The 17607-nt window shown below is 47.0% G+C and overlaps 1 protein-coding gene across 1 annotated transcript in view; it reads right to left on the bottom strand.

Moving 5' to 3' along the window:
- Positions 1–17062, bottom strand: part of TRPV6 (transient receptor potential cation channel subfamily V member 6) — a 78810-nt gene extending 61748 nt beyond the window's left edge. Inside the window, exon 1 of the mRNA XM_048504571.1 lies at positions 16835–17062. Within this exon, the coding sequence (XP_048360528.1) occupies positions 16835–16962 (128 nt within the window). The 5' untranslated portion in view covers positions 16963–17062. The remainder of the gene's footprint in view (positions 1–16834) is intronic.
- Between the last annotated feature and the right edge of the window lie 545 nt (positions 17063–17607).

Genomic DNA, 17607 nt, shown 5'->3' with positions numbered 1-17607 from the left:
GAACGGCACCGCCAGGAATGCACTGTTTTCCCTGTCTCTCTCCCACTCACCTCATCACCTCCGTCGCCCTGCTGGCCTCCAAAAATCCTCCCTCGCTGTCCTCCCACCCCTGGAGTGTCTGAGAGGAGCAGCGTGGGGCGAGTCTAAGGAGGCCAGGCAGGGCGCACGGGAGGCTTAAATGCAGGTGAGTGGGAGAGGGAGAGGGACGGGGAAGAGGCGGCTCCGTGCGGAGCTGCCTCTCCTGCGCTGGCCTCTGCGGGGGCCGCTCGCACGCTTCTGTGCGAACGGCCCCCACCCCTGCACCGGCAGAATTCCTGCCGGTGCAGGGACGCCTGCATGGCCCGTGCAGAAAGGGCCTAAGAGTGTGCCTGGCCTAAGGTCACTTTGCAGAGTCGGGATCTGAAACTGGGTCTCCCAGATCCTACTGCAGCACTCTAACCACTAGATCACACTGGCTCTGACACCACACTGGATCTCAATGAGAAATGAGCTCAAGACCCATTTGCATAATGGACAATTAAATTGTCACTAAGAACCCATAGCTGGGAGACTATTACAAGGAGGACATCAATAAACTCTGCCCAGGAAAAACACCCAACTTTCTCTTAAGCTGAGAGGAGAATCTCATCTGGCCAACACCATTTCTACTACTTTTCTCCATCACCTTACCTGAAATAACACTTCAAGCTCTTGCTTTCGTTTACAAGAACAGAAGAAGAAGAATTTGGATTTATAGCTGCCTTTCTTTCCTGTAGGGAGTCTCAAGGCAGCTTACAAACTCCTTTCCCTTCCTCTCCCCACAACAGACACCTTATGATATAGGTGGGGCTGAGAGAGTTCTGAGAGAACTGTGACAGGCCCAAGGTCATCCAGCAGGCTTTGCGCATAAGAATAATAAATCCAGTTCACCAGATAAGAGTCTGCCGCTCATGTGGAGGAGTGGGGAAGCAAACTTGGTTCTCCATATTAGAGTCCACTGCTCTTAATCATAATACTATGCTGGCTCTCCTAGACAAAGATGGTACCTTTGCAGGATGATCATTACAGAGTCAAGTGTACATGATACAAGTTGGCCTGTTTTGAATGAGGGATAATCATATTTATAGAGAGTCCAATTCCACTGGTAGTTTTTAATGGCCAATACAGCAACAGCCAAAATGATGCAATTTCTAGAGTTGTAAAAGAAGTGGTTGTTTACAAGCACCATTTTAACAGCTGGTTCTGCCGAAGTGGTGCATTTTAACAACCTGGTGAGTCCCACCACTGCTTATGAGGTAGGTGGGGCTGAGAGAGTTCTGAGAGAACTGAGACTAGCCCAAAGTCACCCAGCAGGCTTCAAGTGGAGAAGCAGCAAACAAATCTGGTTCACCAGGTTAGAGTCTGCTGCCCATGTGGAGGAGTGAGGAATCAATCCCTGTTCTCCAGATCAGAGTCTGCCACTCTTAACCACTACACTATGGGCCTTTCCCCACTTACCTTAAGCCCCGCGCTACTTGAGGAGAGTAGCGCAGGGTCCCCCTCAGTGCGCGGCATCCTTGGCGCTCTTGCAAAGGGCGCCTTTTGATGGCGTCGCGGGGACGCCGGGCCGCGCGCCGTGGGGACGCCGTGGGGATGCACGGGGTCATGGGGATGCCGGGGCGCGCGCCAGGGATGCAGCGCGCTGAGAGCAGCGCGCAGCATAGAGGGAATAGGGGAGAGTGGGGAAAGGCCCTATGTGGACTCCTGAGGGTAGATGGAGGCATTTAAGGGCACAGAAGGCTGCAGGTAAAAGCAAACTGCAGAGACCAACATGATTATCAGCCATGTGTCCCAGAACAGGACTGCCTCAAATCTTCGTAGCACCTGAGGCAAAAAAAAATCCCCCAAAGTCATCACCAACCCATCTAATGTAAAAATTATTAATAAACAAAGAAGTGACCGTTTGCCACGTTTTACCGATCCCTAAGAACAATTGACTGAGGGAGACTCTTCACCTTTGCCAAACGGCAGGGTCAGTGAACACACCTCAGGAAGCAAGACTTTCCAAAGCCGAGAGATCTAAGAAAACTAGTCTGGAGGATTGCATAACCATAGGACTGAAAGTTAATCACTGGCTGGCAGATGAGAATGACAGGGAAACAAACAGCATTGCTCAACAACTCTGACAGGACTGGCAGCCATTATTGACAATGATGGAGGAGTGTGGGGAGACAGACAGACATAGCGAATTGTTGTTAGATGCCTCATGGGGTTTTCAAGGTGAGAGATGTTCAGAAGTGGTTTTACTATTGCCCACCTGCCCCGGCCTCACAACCCCGAACTTCTTTTGGTGGTCTCCCATCCAAGTACTAACCAGGGCTGACCCTGCTCAGCTTCTGAAATCTGCCAAGATCAGGGTAGCCATGTCAGAGCTATTGCAGTTTACAACTTACAATATATAACTTATAATCATACAAAATTGCCCCCAAAGAAACAAACAGAATTTTAAAATATACTGTTGAAGGCGTTCATGGCCAGACTCAACTAGTTGTTGTGGGCTTTCCAGGCTGTGTGGCCGTGGTCTGGTAGATCTTGTTCCTAATGTTTCGCCTGCATCTGTAGCTGGCATCTTCAGAAGTGTATCACAGAGAGAAGTGTGTTATGTATGTTACATACTGTGTCCGATGACTGGCAGTGTGTAACACACTTCACGCCTCTGAAGATGCCAGCCACAGATGTAGGCAAAACGTTAGGAACAAGATCTACCAGACCACAGCCACACAGCCTGGAAATTTTAAAACATGAAAAAGTGGAAGTCACAAGTTCATTTCTGCAGTGTTTGCAGAAATGAGGCAGCTGCAGATGGTACAATGACTGCAGTTATTCAGCAGTGGGGGGGAAGTGTGGGCATGCGGGAGAGTGAGTAACTGTCACATTCCATGTAAGCCCTGCCTCCAAACCGTGTGTGGGTGGTGATTGGCTGAAAGTGAATCATGCATGGTGACTGGCTAAAAGTGAGTCGTTGCCACCACAGCTAGCCTTTTATATATATACTCCTCCAAGCTCCACCTCCAAATCTCCAGGAAGTTCCTATTTTGGAGTTGGCTACCCTAGATAGGATTCATCCTGTCATATTTTCCTTATATTCTGCATTGCATGTCAGTATATGTCAGTGATGGTGAACCTGTGGCATGGGTGCCACAGGTGGCACTCGGAGTCCTCTCTGTGGGCACGCGGACACAGAGTTCATCATGTGGGGGGCGGAAAATCACCCACACTCACACACACATCTAGGCTGGCCTGGGCCACTGAGCATGACGTGCATGCATCACGGTGAGCAGGGAGGACTCAGCTGGCAGGCCTGGTGCCTGTGCTCCAGGTGGCTGCTGCCGAGGGCAGAAGGCGGCAGAGAGATGCTAGAGAGGCACAGAGCGGTGCGCATGGGACTTGCTGGAGGCTAGAGCAGGCTGGCCACTGCTCGAGTGTGTGGGGCAGAGGAAGAGGGAGCCAACCGGTTTTTTTCTAAACTAAAACCTCACCATTCAGGTTAAATTGCCGGGTTGGCACTTTGCAATAAATAAGTGGGGTTTGAGTTGCAATTTGGGTACTCGGTCTCAAAAAGGTTCGCCATCACTGGTATATGTCCATGCATGCTTCCACCATGAGTTAAACAGCCACTTCCAAGGGCTATTTTAGGCTGGGAAAACAGCATGCGGGGAAAATATCTTATGACCCCTCCTCTTCTGTGCCACAGTCCTGATCCAAACTGGGATCTCAAACACCAGGAAATTGACCTCTGTGTGTGGAACTCATGGTGTATGTACGACCACTGGGACCTGGACGGAACTGGAAAGGATGACAAGGAAGTCTAGCACAACTCCAAATCTGCAAACTGTGGGAAGTGTGAATATGGGATATTTTTTTTCAATAAATATGGGGCATTTAATTTACTTTGTAATAAAGACCAGTACTACAGCATAGATCAAGTCAAGTCATACATGGGATGGAGCTAGAGACATCCATTGATATGCAAACTTCAATTTAGGAGAGGGGCCAGGAACATTTACCTACATTTGCACAATGCAAGCTTTACTTATGTCATTACATTGTTTCACACAAGTTTCACATAATGTTGGGCCAATTCTTCACAGTTCCTTCATTCTTCAATAAAAAGCAGTATCAAAGAACAATGCCTATTTGCCATATTTAGTTGTTGTTGTTTTTTAACCCTGGGAACTCTAAAAGTGTGCGACCAGCCCGACCATTTCTCCTTTCAGTTTTCTTAATCAGAAACAAGGTAATGATAGATACTTGCACTCCTCTCAGGGTGTCTGTGAAACTCTTCCTATATCCTTGAGTAGGAGTATTATTAATACCGCCATCAGAGTTGTTACCGCCATCACTCACAGCTGTCAAACAAGATTATAAAAACTGTCTGTTCAATCCAGTAACTCAGTTCTTAGGTCAACATCGGCCAATACCAGATGCCAACACCCTTGATAATGTATGCAATACATCCATCTCTGACTGTCCCATAAACCCTTGGGAAATAACATCCTCCCCAAAGGAATCAGCCAGAACAATTGATTTATTTACTTGCACCATTTATTGTCCACATTTCTCACTGAGACCTCAAAAACTAGCAGAAGATACAGTGAGCCTGTTGACTGTAACAGTTGGACTGTTGGATTTTGACCTGGAAGACTGGGGTTTGATTCCCCCTCAGCTGCAAAATTAAGGCCATGTACACACTTGTGGGTTGGATTCTCTGTAATGCATATGTTTTACCCTCTCCCTAACTCACCACACCTCAGATCAGCGAATCTCCATGATTTCCAAAACCTCTGAAACCATGTATTTTCTTCTCCCTTTTCAGGGAAAGCAAAGGGAGTCAGCATATGTTTCATTTTCACTGAGATTTCTTGATCCTCTCTGCCTTTCCCTGCCAACCCAAAAGCAGTTCTTCCAATTCTTTTAGACCAGAAAAGTGGAATGAACTCTACACTATTGGAAATCTCAAGTTGATTGAGGAAGACAGTAAGGGAACTATAGAAAGAACTTCTTGGTTTCTCAAGGGAGAGTACATAACACTCATGTGAGAGTTTAGGAAATACCTCCACAGAGAGTTCAGAAGGCATGGAAGCCTTTCTCTCACCCCACCCACACACAATAAACGAAGGTACCGTGTTGTGCAAAGTTCCCCTTGCAGTTTCCACACTCTTCTGCATAGACTAGCATAGAAGATCAGTCAGCTTGCTAATCAAGGGAGATGGATAATCAGAGATGCTTCAAGAGTGTCTCTGAAACCTATCCACACACACACGCAACCATGACCTGAGAGTTTCCAGGTGAGGCTGCAGTTCAGGGATAAATTATCTGTTTGGCATGCACAAGGTCCCACATTCAATCTCCCTTGCAAATCATTTTATATTTATATATTCATATACCTGAACACAACAAGCACGTGTCCACTGAGAGCTGCATCACAAAATGCACTGGGGTTTAACTGTGGCTCCCTATCTCCTGTACGTATGGTGGCAAAAAATTGCCTTCTGCTCAGGGTGTGAAACAGACCCATAAGAAGGTGTGCAAATGGAATCAGTGCTGTTGCCTCTGAAAATGGGATACCATGGCTGCAGTTATGTGTGTGTGTTGTGCCATCGAGCCACTTCTGATTCATGGCAACCCTATGAATCAATATCTTCCAAAATGGCCCATCCGCGTTAACAGCCTTGCTCCGTTTTGCAAAATGAGGGCCCTGGTTTCCTTGATAGAGTCAACCCATCTCATGTTGGGTCTGCCTCTTTTCCTGCTGCCTTCAACTTTTCCTAGTACAGTTATCCCTTCCACAGCACAACTTTCCCCATCGTGGTTTTGATATATCGTGGACTGGCATAAGAAATTAAATGGGATTTTTGGGAGGGAGTTTTGCAGAAGACAGATGACACACAAAGAGCAGACGACGACAGAGAAATCACTTAGGCCCCTTCCGCACACGCAAAATAATGTGTTTTCAAACCACTTTCACAACTGTTTGCAAGTGGATTTTGCCATTCCGCACAGCTTCAAAGAGCATTGAAAGCAGTTTGAAAGTGCATTATTCTGCATGTGCGGAATGAGCCTTAGAAACTCAGAAATGCATAAAGTATATATACAGTATTGTATAACAGCAACATATTTTATCTTTTAATACCAAAAATATACCCAATTTCTTTTTAAATGTTTTTTTTTAATTCAGGCTTCTTCTCTGGTTACGAAAGGAGGGCCAACACATTTTATGCAGATTTCCAGACTGCAAGGGGCGTTGTACTCCTAACCCTCACAATGTGGAAGGGATAACTGTATTGTCATTTCCAGTGCCTCTGTTTTTTCATAATGTGACCAAGATATGGCAGTCTCAGTCATTTTAGCTTCTGGAGATATTTCAGGTTTGATTTGATCTAGAACCTAAACACGCACATACACATGCAGAATGAGATAAGAATCCTGTGTCACTATTCAGTCCTGGGGGGTGCAAGATGTGTACAAGAAGGGCAGTGACTAATGAAGGGGGGCCCTAGGCTATTTCACTTGTGAGACCCCTCCCAAGACAAAATCAGTCCAGAAATTAATGCTAGTGTGGAGACATCGACTAAGGACAGTATTATTCTGAAATTGAGTGCAAGGAAAATTACTGAAAGGTTCTTTAGAGACTACAGTGCGTTATGACAGCATGAGTAAGAAAGGCCTATGACAGTGTCAAAAATATTATATGCCTTGGTCGGAGGCTCCCTAGATTTTGAGGCCCTGGATTTTAGCCTACTAAGCCTATAGGTACATCCAGCACTGAAGAAGGACATGAGGGAACAGGAAAAAAAGGTTACGTTTTGAGACTGGAAGTGTAGGGAAGAAATCCATTGTCAATGAGACTAAAGCGCACTTTCATATTACAGGCAGAAGTGATTTAGCTGAAGGGAAATGGAAGTGTTTGAGCTGTATGAAGGCATCCCACCCACCAATTCTGCAGGACCTGTTTCCAGAGGAATGCCTTGCCCTTTGATCACACCATGGCTCTCTAAAACAAACAAACAAACAAACAAAAAACCCACACACTGGAGCAACAGACTTGGAACAATTTCTTGGGGTTTTAGAATGGTGGTCAGGAATGCGCCGAGACAATGCGGCACTTCAAGTCCCTGCAGTACCACACAAACCAAGTACAGCATCCTGGGATGCCTTGGCAGGCCCGAGGATGCTCAAGTTGCACACAGCTTCCGAGTCATTCCTCAGCCGCCTCAGTGTCAGTACAAGTGACTGTTTGTGCAGTCAAGTTGGCCACTCTGTATAATTACCCCTCGGCCGGCTTGAAACTGTATCTCAGTGTCTCGACGCACCGCAACCTATTGTAAATTCACAATTAATTATTGAAAGATGTTCCTATGACTATTTAATGAAAGGTGTTTCGTGTCCAAATCTAGTGCTTAATCATACTTAAGAGGTTATATTCATGGGTTGTTTTGTCCGCATTCACAGGAATATGAGGGATACAGTGTCCAGGCAGAGTTAACACAAGACCAAAGGAGAGATGAGCAAAGGGTAATTAGAGACGGGAATTTGACATCCTTCTGCTTGTGTTAGGTCTGTACAGTGGCTGAGCGGAAACGCTCAAGAATGCATCGTTGCTCCTTTGTCTTTCCAGCTCTGGGAGGGTGAGGAGTGCAATTCCAAAAGAAGATTTGTGCTGTTTGCAGGTTCAACTCTTCCGTGCTTCTATCAAATTTGTATCTCTAAGGATTTTCTCCGACTCTGTAGTTTCAGTTGGGTAGCCATGCTGGTCTGCAGTACAAGATCCAGATTCAAGTCCAGTTAGCAGCTTAAAGACCAACAATATTTCCAGAGTATAAGCTTCCACGTGTCAGAGTTCCCTTCACCAGATATCTTGACTCTCCAAAGCTTATAACCTGGAAATCTTGTGGTCTTAACAACTGAACTTGAGCCTTGCACTCCCACCCCAGAAGCTCCTAAATGTCAGACAGAATGTGTTCACTCTGAAGGAAAATGCAGAGGTGTGTTGTAGCAGTGCACGCTTTGTGCATAAACAACACCCACCTGTCACTTGTGCAGGCCGAATTCCCCCACTTCAAGTTCTGGTTCCTTTTATCCTGTGTGCAGCACCTCACTGCTTCCACAGCAGGCAGAGCAGCAGCCATAGGCCTTACAAGGCCTACTAAACCTCTTCAACTCACCTTCTGAGTTTCTATCTTGTCCTTCCCCCCCCCCCCTTGCTATTGCCCATCCAACCTGTCCTACCGTTTCTGTAAACATGCCAAATGGAGTAATTGGAAGCTTCATTGAGCAACAGGAAACATATCAAGTAGCCATCATCAAACTATACCTGGTTAGGGAGTGGCCCGGCAGAGTACCAAGAGTAACAGCCAAAACTGCCACCTCTAGAAACTCTGTGAGGGTGGAACACCACATGGCACAGAGTTCTATTATTGGGTTTTATCAGATTGCTGTTTTATTCTTTCCTTTCGCACAGGGTTGCCAGCTCTTGGTTGTGAAATTTCTGGAGATTTGGGGAAGGGAAGGGACCTCAATGGGATATAGTGCTATAGAGCCTATCCTCCAAAGCAGCCATTTTCTCCCAAGAAACAGATCTCTGAAGTCAGTAGAGCAATGGATCCTTAAGTGGGAGGTACTGTCCTCTGGAGGGCAGTGGGATTACATAGGGGACACTAAGAGGCAAGGGGAGCAGCAGGGGGGCTGAAGGGCCCCCCCTTCAATTGTATTGTTCACCTGTTTACAACAGATTAGGCTATGGAACCATGCTGGCAAATCTGGTGTAAACGATCAGATTTTTTCCCTGATTTTTAAAAGCTGATATAATTGGGCTATGTTCATCCATTTTGTTGAATAAACTAAAAAAGTTTTAATTGAATTTTAATAGATGTGCAATTAATTGTTACTGTTTTTAATTTAATGGTTATCATCTTCCTTAGTGAGTCATGCAGACCACTATTTCAAATACTGTTTTTTTACAGCAAAGGGGGAACTGAGTTTATGAAACCAAGTGGACGGCTGTCAAAGAACATAAGAACATAAGAACATAAGAACAAGCCAGCTGGATCAGACCAAAGTCCATCTAGTCCAGCTCTCTGCTACTCGCAGTGGCCCACCAGGTGCCTTTGGGAGCTCACATGCAGGATGTGAACGCAATGGCCTTCTGCGGCTGTTGCTCCCAATCACCTAGTCTGTTAAGGCATTTGCAATCTCAGATCAAGGAGGATCAAGATTGGTAGCCATAAATCGACTTCTCCTCCATAAATCTGTCCAAGCCCCTTTTAAAGCTATCCAGGTTAGTGGCCATCACCACCTCCTGTGGCAGCATTATTCCAAACAACAATCACCACGTTAGTGAAGAAGTGTTTCCTTTTATTAGTCCTAATTCTTCCCCCCCAGCATTTTCAATGAATGCCCCCTGGTTCTAGTATTGTGAGAAAGAGAGAAAAATTTCTCTCTGTCAACATTTTCTACTCCATGCATAATTTTGTAGACTTCAACTTCATATCCCCCCTCAGCCGCCTCCTCTCCAAACTAAAGAGTCCCAAACGCTGCAGCCTCTCCTCATAGGGAAGCTGCTCCAGACCCTCAATCATCCTTGCTGTGCCCTTCTCTGCACTTTTCTATCTCCTCAATATCCTTTTTTGAGATATGTGCTTAACCAGAACTGGACACAGTACTCCAAGTCGCGGTCGCACCACTGTTTTCTTTATATAAGGGCATGACAATCTTTGCAGTTTTATTCTCAATTCCTTTCCTAATGATCCCCAGCATAGAGTTTGCCTTTTTTACAGCTGCCATGCATTGAGTTGACATTCCCTAATGGAATCTATCAACTAAGACGCCTTAAATCCCTTTCCTGGTCTGTGACTGATAGCACTGACCCCTGTGAAGGCAGTATGTGAAGTTTTGGATTTTTTTTGCCCCTATGTGCACTCACTTTACATTTTTTGCTACATTGAACTGCATTTGCCATTTCTGAGCCCACTCCACCTAATTTCTATCAAAGGTCCGCTTGGAGCTCTTTTCAAGATCCTTTGTGGTTCTCACCACCCTACATATAATTTGGTATCATCTGCAAAACTCTTGGCCCACCACGCTACCCACCCCTACGCTAGGTCATTTTATGAATAGGTTAAAGAGCACTGGTCCCAAAAGCGGATCCATTGGGGGACACCACTCCCTCATCTCTCCATTGAGAGAACTTCCCCCTTACACTCCACTTCCTTTGTTTCCTGTTTCTCAACCAGTTTTTAATCCATGGGAGGACTTCCCCTCTTATTCCTTCAATTGCTGAGTGCTTTTTTTTCTCCAACAGTCTCTGGTGAGGAACTTTGTCAAAAGCCTTTTAAGGAAATCCAAGTAGACAATGTCCACGGTTCACCCCTGTCCACATGCTGCCAGTTTACAGCCTCAAAGTAACCTCTAGTAAGTTTGTAAGACAGGATTTTGCCTCTGCAAAAGCTTTTCATGCTGACTCTTTCTTCTAGCAGGTCTTGCTTTTCTACTTATTTTATAACTTTATCTTTAATGATAGATTCTACCCATTTATCAGGAACAGATGTCAAACTGACTGGCCTGTAATTTCCCGGGTCCCCCCTAGATCCTTTCTTAAAGATTGGTGTGACATTGGCCATCTTCCAGTCTTCAGGGATGGAGCCTGATTTCAGGGATAAGTTGCTATATTAAAGTGGAGAAATATCAGTAATTTCATGCTTGAGCTCTTTTTTGGAGAACTCTTTGGGGTGAATGCAATCTGGACCAGGGGATTTGGTAACATATTAGTTTAGCAATGGCTGCCAGAACTTCTTCCTCTTGTCTACCACTATCTCTAGCTAGTTCCTCGGATTTGCCTCCTAAGAAGCTTGGTTCAGGTGCAGGAATGTTCCTCACCTCCTCTTGGGTGAAGACAGATGCAAAGAGATTCATTCAGCTTCTCTCTGGCAATCTCCCTGCCATCTTTTCAGCACACCCTTTGTTCCCTTTGTCATCCTAACGGGCCTACTGGGCTTCCCTTTGCTGGCTTCCTCTATAAGCTTTTGATGTAAACTTGAAGAACTGTTTGTTGCTGGTCTTGATGTTCAAGCAGCCATGCGTTCCTCATAATCCTTTTTTGCCTCCCTTACAGCTAATCTTCTGCTTCTCTTTTGCCACCATTTGTGTTCCCTCCTCATAGTCTTCATCAGCCAAAGGCTTGGACTTCCCCATTTTCTAAAAGACATTTTTCTTTTTTTCTGATAATTTCCTCAACCTCTCTTGTTAACTACATGGTGGCTTTCTTTTTTGGACTGGGTGCTGCCTTTTTTCTAACCTGTGGAGACACATTCCAGCTGAGCTTTATTACTGTGTTTTTAAATAACCTCCAAGCATCCTGGACAGCCTTGGACTCTCTTGATTTTCCCTTTCAGCTTCCTGCGCACTATCCCCCTCATCTTTGAGAAATTTCCCTTTCTGAAGGCAAATGTAACTACACTAGTAGTTGCCACTTGTTCGCATGCTGAGATACTGAATCTGACAGCATTGTGGTCGCTGTTCCCTATTGGCTCAACAACACTGACTTCCTGCACCAGGTCCTGGGTCCCACATAGAATTAGATCTAGGATCACCTCTCCCCTGGTTGGTTCCACAACCATCTGCTCTAAGCCACAGTCATTTAGCATATCCAGGAATGCTCTCTCCTTACTATGACCTGAACATGTATTTTTCCAGTTTATATGGGGATAGTTCAAATCACCCATTACCACTACATTTTTGTTTTTGTTTGAGGACCACTGCTGTAGATCAGCTCTACTACATCCGCAGGTCTCCCACAGAGGCTGACAATCCTAAACATTTCCTGCTGAAAATTACTGCCACCATCACCCCATGCTGTTTATATTTTTGCGGTAAATGAATTCCATTAATCCATTCACAATGTCATGCTCTTTCAGAGATTATTTTAGGCAATTTTTCAATCTAGATTATCACAGATGCTTGGTTATGCAGTTCTCAAAACTGTGAATTTGTGCCGGTAAACATGCCTCTTTTTCACAGCAAAAATGTTATGAAATGAACATACAGAATTGAAAAGAGATCTTATTCCCGTTGTTCCTTCCAAATCTATATACACAGAATCAACCCCTTACCTCTTAAGTGCTAAGTCTTAAGAAGTTCAATGAATAGATTGTTTGGAGTGGAACAGATCTGCACAAAGAACTATGTGTAAAGAGAGAATGACAAGCAGTACAAATAAAAGTGAAAAGTTTTGAGTAAAATACTCCACAAGTCTTTGGATCTTTGGGCCTTTCCCCACTTACCTTCTGCTAAGCTGGCGCTTCTTTCAGGCCAAGTGGCAGCGGGGGGTCCCGGGGCACCCCCCCACTACAGAAGCGAGCGACAACGCCCAGGCAACCCTCGACAGCTGCAGCGTCATTTCTCAGCTGGTGTCATCTCCCATGCAGGCGCTGGAGAAAACGGCGCCTTTTGACGACACCGCGCAGAGTGCAGGGTCGTGGGGAAGCCAGGGCGCGTGCCAGAAATGACGCACGCAGTGAGTAGCGCGCAGCAACGGTGGTAGAGGGGAAAGTGGGGAAAGGCCCACTGTGTGTATAGCCTGAAGTTTATCGTATTATTCTCTTTCTGGGGAGAAAATCTATAATGGTTGCAGACTGTAAAAGAGACCTAGTTTGGGACTATTAAGATTATACCAGCAAAAATAAGTCTTTGTGAAGAAGCCATGATTTAAATCTAGTTTTACCATTGATTTAAATTGTGATTTAAATCAACCTGATTTAAGTCAAATCCACCCTGTTTCAAAGAACTCTTTTTGATGGATAATTTTTTTTTGAATGTCAGACATGTCCATTTAATGTTCCTGAAGATACCCAAGCAGACCACAAGTCTCCATGTGATGCTATCAAAGGTTGCCAACTCTGGTCTGGGAAATTCCTGGAGATTTGGGAGCAGTGCTTGTGAAGGATAGAGTTGGGGGAAGTTTTTGCAAAAGATTAGATCATTTCCTTTGCTGCTTCCAATTTTTACCAGAGGTGACATAAGAGTGCCAGAATGACACTGGCACAAATTCTTTCTCCCACTATTTCCTCCCGAGATCTACAGGCCCTTCCTTGACCCTGATTGCATTTTTTTGTCATCAAGTCACAGCTAACCTACGACAACTCTGTAGGGTTTTCAAGGAAAGAAATGCTGAAAGGTGGTTTGCCATTGCCTTCCTCCTCGTCACTCCCCTAGTTTCCTTGGAGGTCTCCCATCTACATACTAGCCAAAGTCGTGACTGGGAGTGTGTGACCAGTCCAAGGTTACCTAGCAAGTTTTCATGGCAAAGTGAGGATTCGAACCTGAGTTTCCCAGATCCTAGTCCAACACCTTAACCACTACACCACAGTAACTCTCTTATAGTAGCAGCATTATAGCCATGGAAACCAGTCAGCAGGAAGGTCACTTAAATAAATGAAGGCCTGGATCAGTTGCACCCCTAGGCCAACTAGCCCTGTTTATACCCTTTGACCCAGATGAATCATTTAGACTCCTACTAGTGTCCATGGGATGACTCAGGCTCCCTTTTAAATTCCAAATCACTTGTCAGCAGACAAAACAGGGATTGAACTTGTACTTGTGAAGAGTCTTCTACCCCTAGACTGAAGGTCTGAGAAGCTGTGGTGTTTAGAGCACTAGTCCAGAACTGAGGAGACCTGCGTTCAAAGCAGTCATGAAGCTCAGTGGGTGATTCTGACACTCTTTTAACATAACTCATCTCACACACAGGCTGTTGTGAGGACAAGAGAGTCAAGTAACTCCGAACTCCTTGGAGGAAGGCTAGGATAGAAATGGGACATAATTCTGGCCTCCAAATCAAATCAAAGCCGTCTGCCTGCACTGGTACTCCAAATTTTAGTAAGTCAACAATTTTCCAGCTACTGAAAAGGGGAGAGGGAAAGTGTCCCCCAGAAGAGTCAGTGTTGTTGCCTGGCAACCAGCAGGAGGGTTGGGGACAGGGACATGGGGGTGCTACACTCTCGGTGCTACTATGTTACTTCTTGGGGAAAACCTGAAAGTGATGTCTGGTAGCTCTAGGAATCACTGGAAACCTTCCGCTGTTTTGGAGTGTTTTATGGTTTCTGGGATGTATGGCCGTGTTCAAGTAGCATTTTCTCCTGATGTTTCACCTGCATCTGTGGCTGGCATCTTCAGAGGATCTATTGTTTTTCCAGGAAGTGATACTGTGGTGTAGAGGACAGAGAGGGCTGCTGGCAAGAGACCTAAATGTCAGCCACACCAGATCTGCACTTCGTAGGCCCGAGGAGAGTCCCGGATTATATGTAGATACCATTAAAGCGCAGTGATTTAGGCACCAGGCTAGGATCTGAGAGTCCTACATTCAAATCTGCCACAAGGTTTGCTGGATGACCTTGGACCAGCATTGCTTTGTCTCTCTCAGTTTCAGCTACCTCAAACTTTGTAAGGTTAAAAAGGAGGAGGATAAATCCACATACACCTGCTCTGGGCATCTTAGACAAAGAGTGAAATAAAAATGTATGAAGTAACTACATAATCAACTCCCATCGTTGTACAAGACCTCACGTCGGATCGTGTAAAAAAGTGGCGGGGAGGGTAGGCTTCTTGGAGCCATTTTGGAGCTATAGCAAACCCCAGTAAGATCCCTTCCAGGAATCTTCCCTGGAACTCTGGAGTCTGCCTTTAGAATGTGATTATTTCTGAAATTCAGCAGAAATTATGGTTCAGGAGAAAAACATCTCATACATCCCCCCTTCCACTGCTTGTCGTACGCCCCATCTAGAAGTCTCTGCGTGCAACAGGAGTGGAGCCTTCACAAACCAGGCTCAGAAGCCACTAATTGGGTCTCCCATCTTGGGCATCAGCATCACCCAAAGTCTGTGCTTCCACCATTCTTGTGCCAGAGTCACATTTGCTAAGTTGCTGAAAAATATCAAGAAGTCACATCTGTACAAAACTATATCTGAGACAACCTACAACATGTCACTATGATATTAATTGTATCACAAGCAAAATGATTTGCAGCTCCAATGCAAAGGGAGTGTAGCCCTGATGGATATGGCCCAAGCTTATTAGATCTCAGGAGCTAAGCAGGGCCGGCCCTGGTTAGTATGCGGAGGGGAGACCATCAAGGAAGTCCAGAGTTGACACAGAGGCAGGCAGTGGGCAAAGCACCTCTGAATGTCTCCTGCTGTGAAAACTCTACGGGACAATTTGACAGCACTTTAGGTTCCAAGTTGGAGCCATCACCAGAGCAATTGCAGTGTGCACTGTGCAGCATATGTGTGAGTGAAGCATGCATGTGAACTTGTCAGAGGGAGATGACAATTAGTTTTTCTGATTGTTGGGTTATGAACATTGGGGATGAACTGAATACCACGTCTCATCTTTCGTCAAGAAGACAGGGCAACTCAAACCATAGCAGTGGCATGCACTTGGAAAAATCTTGAAGAAACATAGAAAGAGCAAAATGCAGCGCTTTCTGATGGCTTCTCCTGAAGGCAGACATTTCTTCTTCTTGACCTCATCATATATTCACACAACTACGTATAGCTGTCTTTAGGTATAATTGTCTGAAGCACTGTCATTGGTGCAAGTGGTTTTCTTCTGTTACCTGTTTTCTGACCTATGTAACTTTGCAAGTCATTGTTTCTACAGGACCCATAACTAGGGTAGCCAACCTCCAGGTGGGGCCTGGCGATCTCCTGGCATTACACCTGATGTCTGGACTTCAGAAGGTCATTTCCCTTGGAGAGAAATAGCCACTCTGGAGGCTGGACTCTATGGCATCTCATCCCTGCTGAGCTCCCTCCCCAAATGCTGCCCTCTCAAGGCTCCAGCCCAAACCTCCAAGAATCCCAACCTGGAGTTGAATCTGAAAATAAAAAGGGCTTTTTTTGGCTCCTACACAAGGCCAAACAGTGAGATGCTACTTAACTGGATTTGCTCAGACATAAACCCCATGTTATTCAACAGGGCTTTCTCCCAGAAAACTGTCCTCAGCGTTGCCGCCTGACCCAGGCAACTGGGCAACCGGAGCAGCTCTTATCCACTGCCTATCTACTCAGCACAGTTAGAAATCCACAGGCTTCCTGCCCAGCTGGGCTTCCTCACCAAAACTATGTCCGGGTTCATCCTTTCCGGGTGATGCCCTCTCACCTAAATTCAAACCTTTCTCGGTGTATAGAAAGGGGTTCCAAAGGAATGCAAACAGAACCGAGATGTACTTCCCTCCCTGTGCATATGTTGATGGCGTTTGTGCCTCAGTGGGGCTGTGTCCACACGCTCAGGGGCACTGTCTTCCTTCCCCTGCCCTGGGCTATGCTTCAATTCTGTCCCAGCTGCAGAAACCAAGTTCCCCAAAAGTTCCTTCCAGGAATTCTGGGTTCAATCTACAAGTGTCCAATTCTGCCGACCAAGATTTCCAGCAAGGCAGCGGCAATCTTAGTTAAAATTCCTATACAAGGCGAATTTCGGGTTGCAGCTCGCCCGGGCATCTCGGGAGCCAGAGAGGAACCGAAGCGCTCAACTTGCCCCCGCGCGCTTGGCCGGGCGCACAAAGCTGGCTTGTCCCGACCCGCGTCCCTCTCGATCTGAGCGCAGGCCGGGCAGGGGAGACGTGGGAAAGGCTCCAGGACCGGCCGGGAGAAGCGATCCAGAGCCTGCGCCAGATCCAGAGGCGAGGAAGCGAAGCGCGGCGGGCAGGAGGGATGCAGTGAGTCCCTCCTAAAGGACCACCGGGAACCTGTCCTCGCCGGAGCCAGGCGCTGCTCCGGAGTCCGCCTCCCCCCCCCCCCCGCCGCCGCCCGGGATCGGGACCCACCTCTTCTGCTGTAGCAGGTTGAGCTCGTCCAGCTTCCTGTCCCAGGACTTCTCGCCTTGCAGCCGACGAAGGAGAGCCGCGCACAGCCTCCGCAGCCAGCCGCGCTCCCCAGGCAGCAGCATCCCCATCCCCGGCGGGGGTCCCCTGGGCGCCGGCTGCGCGTGGAAAGCCGCTCCGCTCCGACAGCGCCGCGAGCGGGGGATAGCGGTTGCAACATCTGGCCGCTGAGCCCGGCCGGAGCCCAGTGGACCGGCCTCGGTCAACCTGCCGGGGAGGGGCGGAGGGTGCGCCCAAGGCCCGCCCTGCCGGCTGGGCTGTGCAAAATCCGCGGCCTGGCACGTGGGCGGCCTCGCCTCCTTCGCCCGGCGCCCGTTTCCTGTTTTCCCAGCAGTTGCAACCGCGAGGGCTTGTCCATCCCTGCGCTCAAGTTTTGCGTGCAGCCCCCATGAGAGTCGCCGCCCCGGCACACCCGCAAGGGCCCTGCACTGGGCGCTCTTCGAAAGGGGCATTGGGGGGGGGGGGAGGCACGTGCCTTCCAAAACAGCTGCCTTCAAAAAGGCAACCCCCACGAAAAGTGCATTCAAGACTCTTCTCTATATGGTGCTCTTTCTCAGAGACTCCATTGGGCAAAGTGGGCTGTTGCCCAGGGCGCCCCCTTGTGGGGGGGCGTGCGCAAAAACTGCAGGTTCGTTTGTGGGATTTTTTTTGTATCTTCAGTGTTTTTTTCCGTTTTTGGCATACAGGAGGCACAGTTTTTAGGCTAGCAGCCCAAA

The sequence above is a fragment of the Sphaerodactylus townsendi genome, linkage group LG07 (assembly GCF_021028975.2).
Source record: "Sphaerodactylus townsendi isolate TG3544 linkage group LG07, MPM_Stown_v2.3, whole genome shotgun sequence".
Classification (NCBI taxonomy): domain Eukaryota; kingdom Metazoa; phylum Chordata; class Lepidosauria; order Squamata; family Sphaerodactylidae; genus Sphaerodactylus; species Sphaerodactylus townsendi.
Note: the sequence above shows the minus strand (reverse complement) of the source record. Positions and strands in the feature narration are given on the sequence as shown.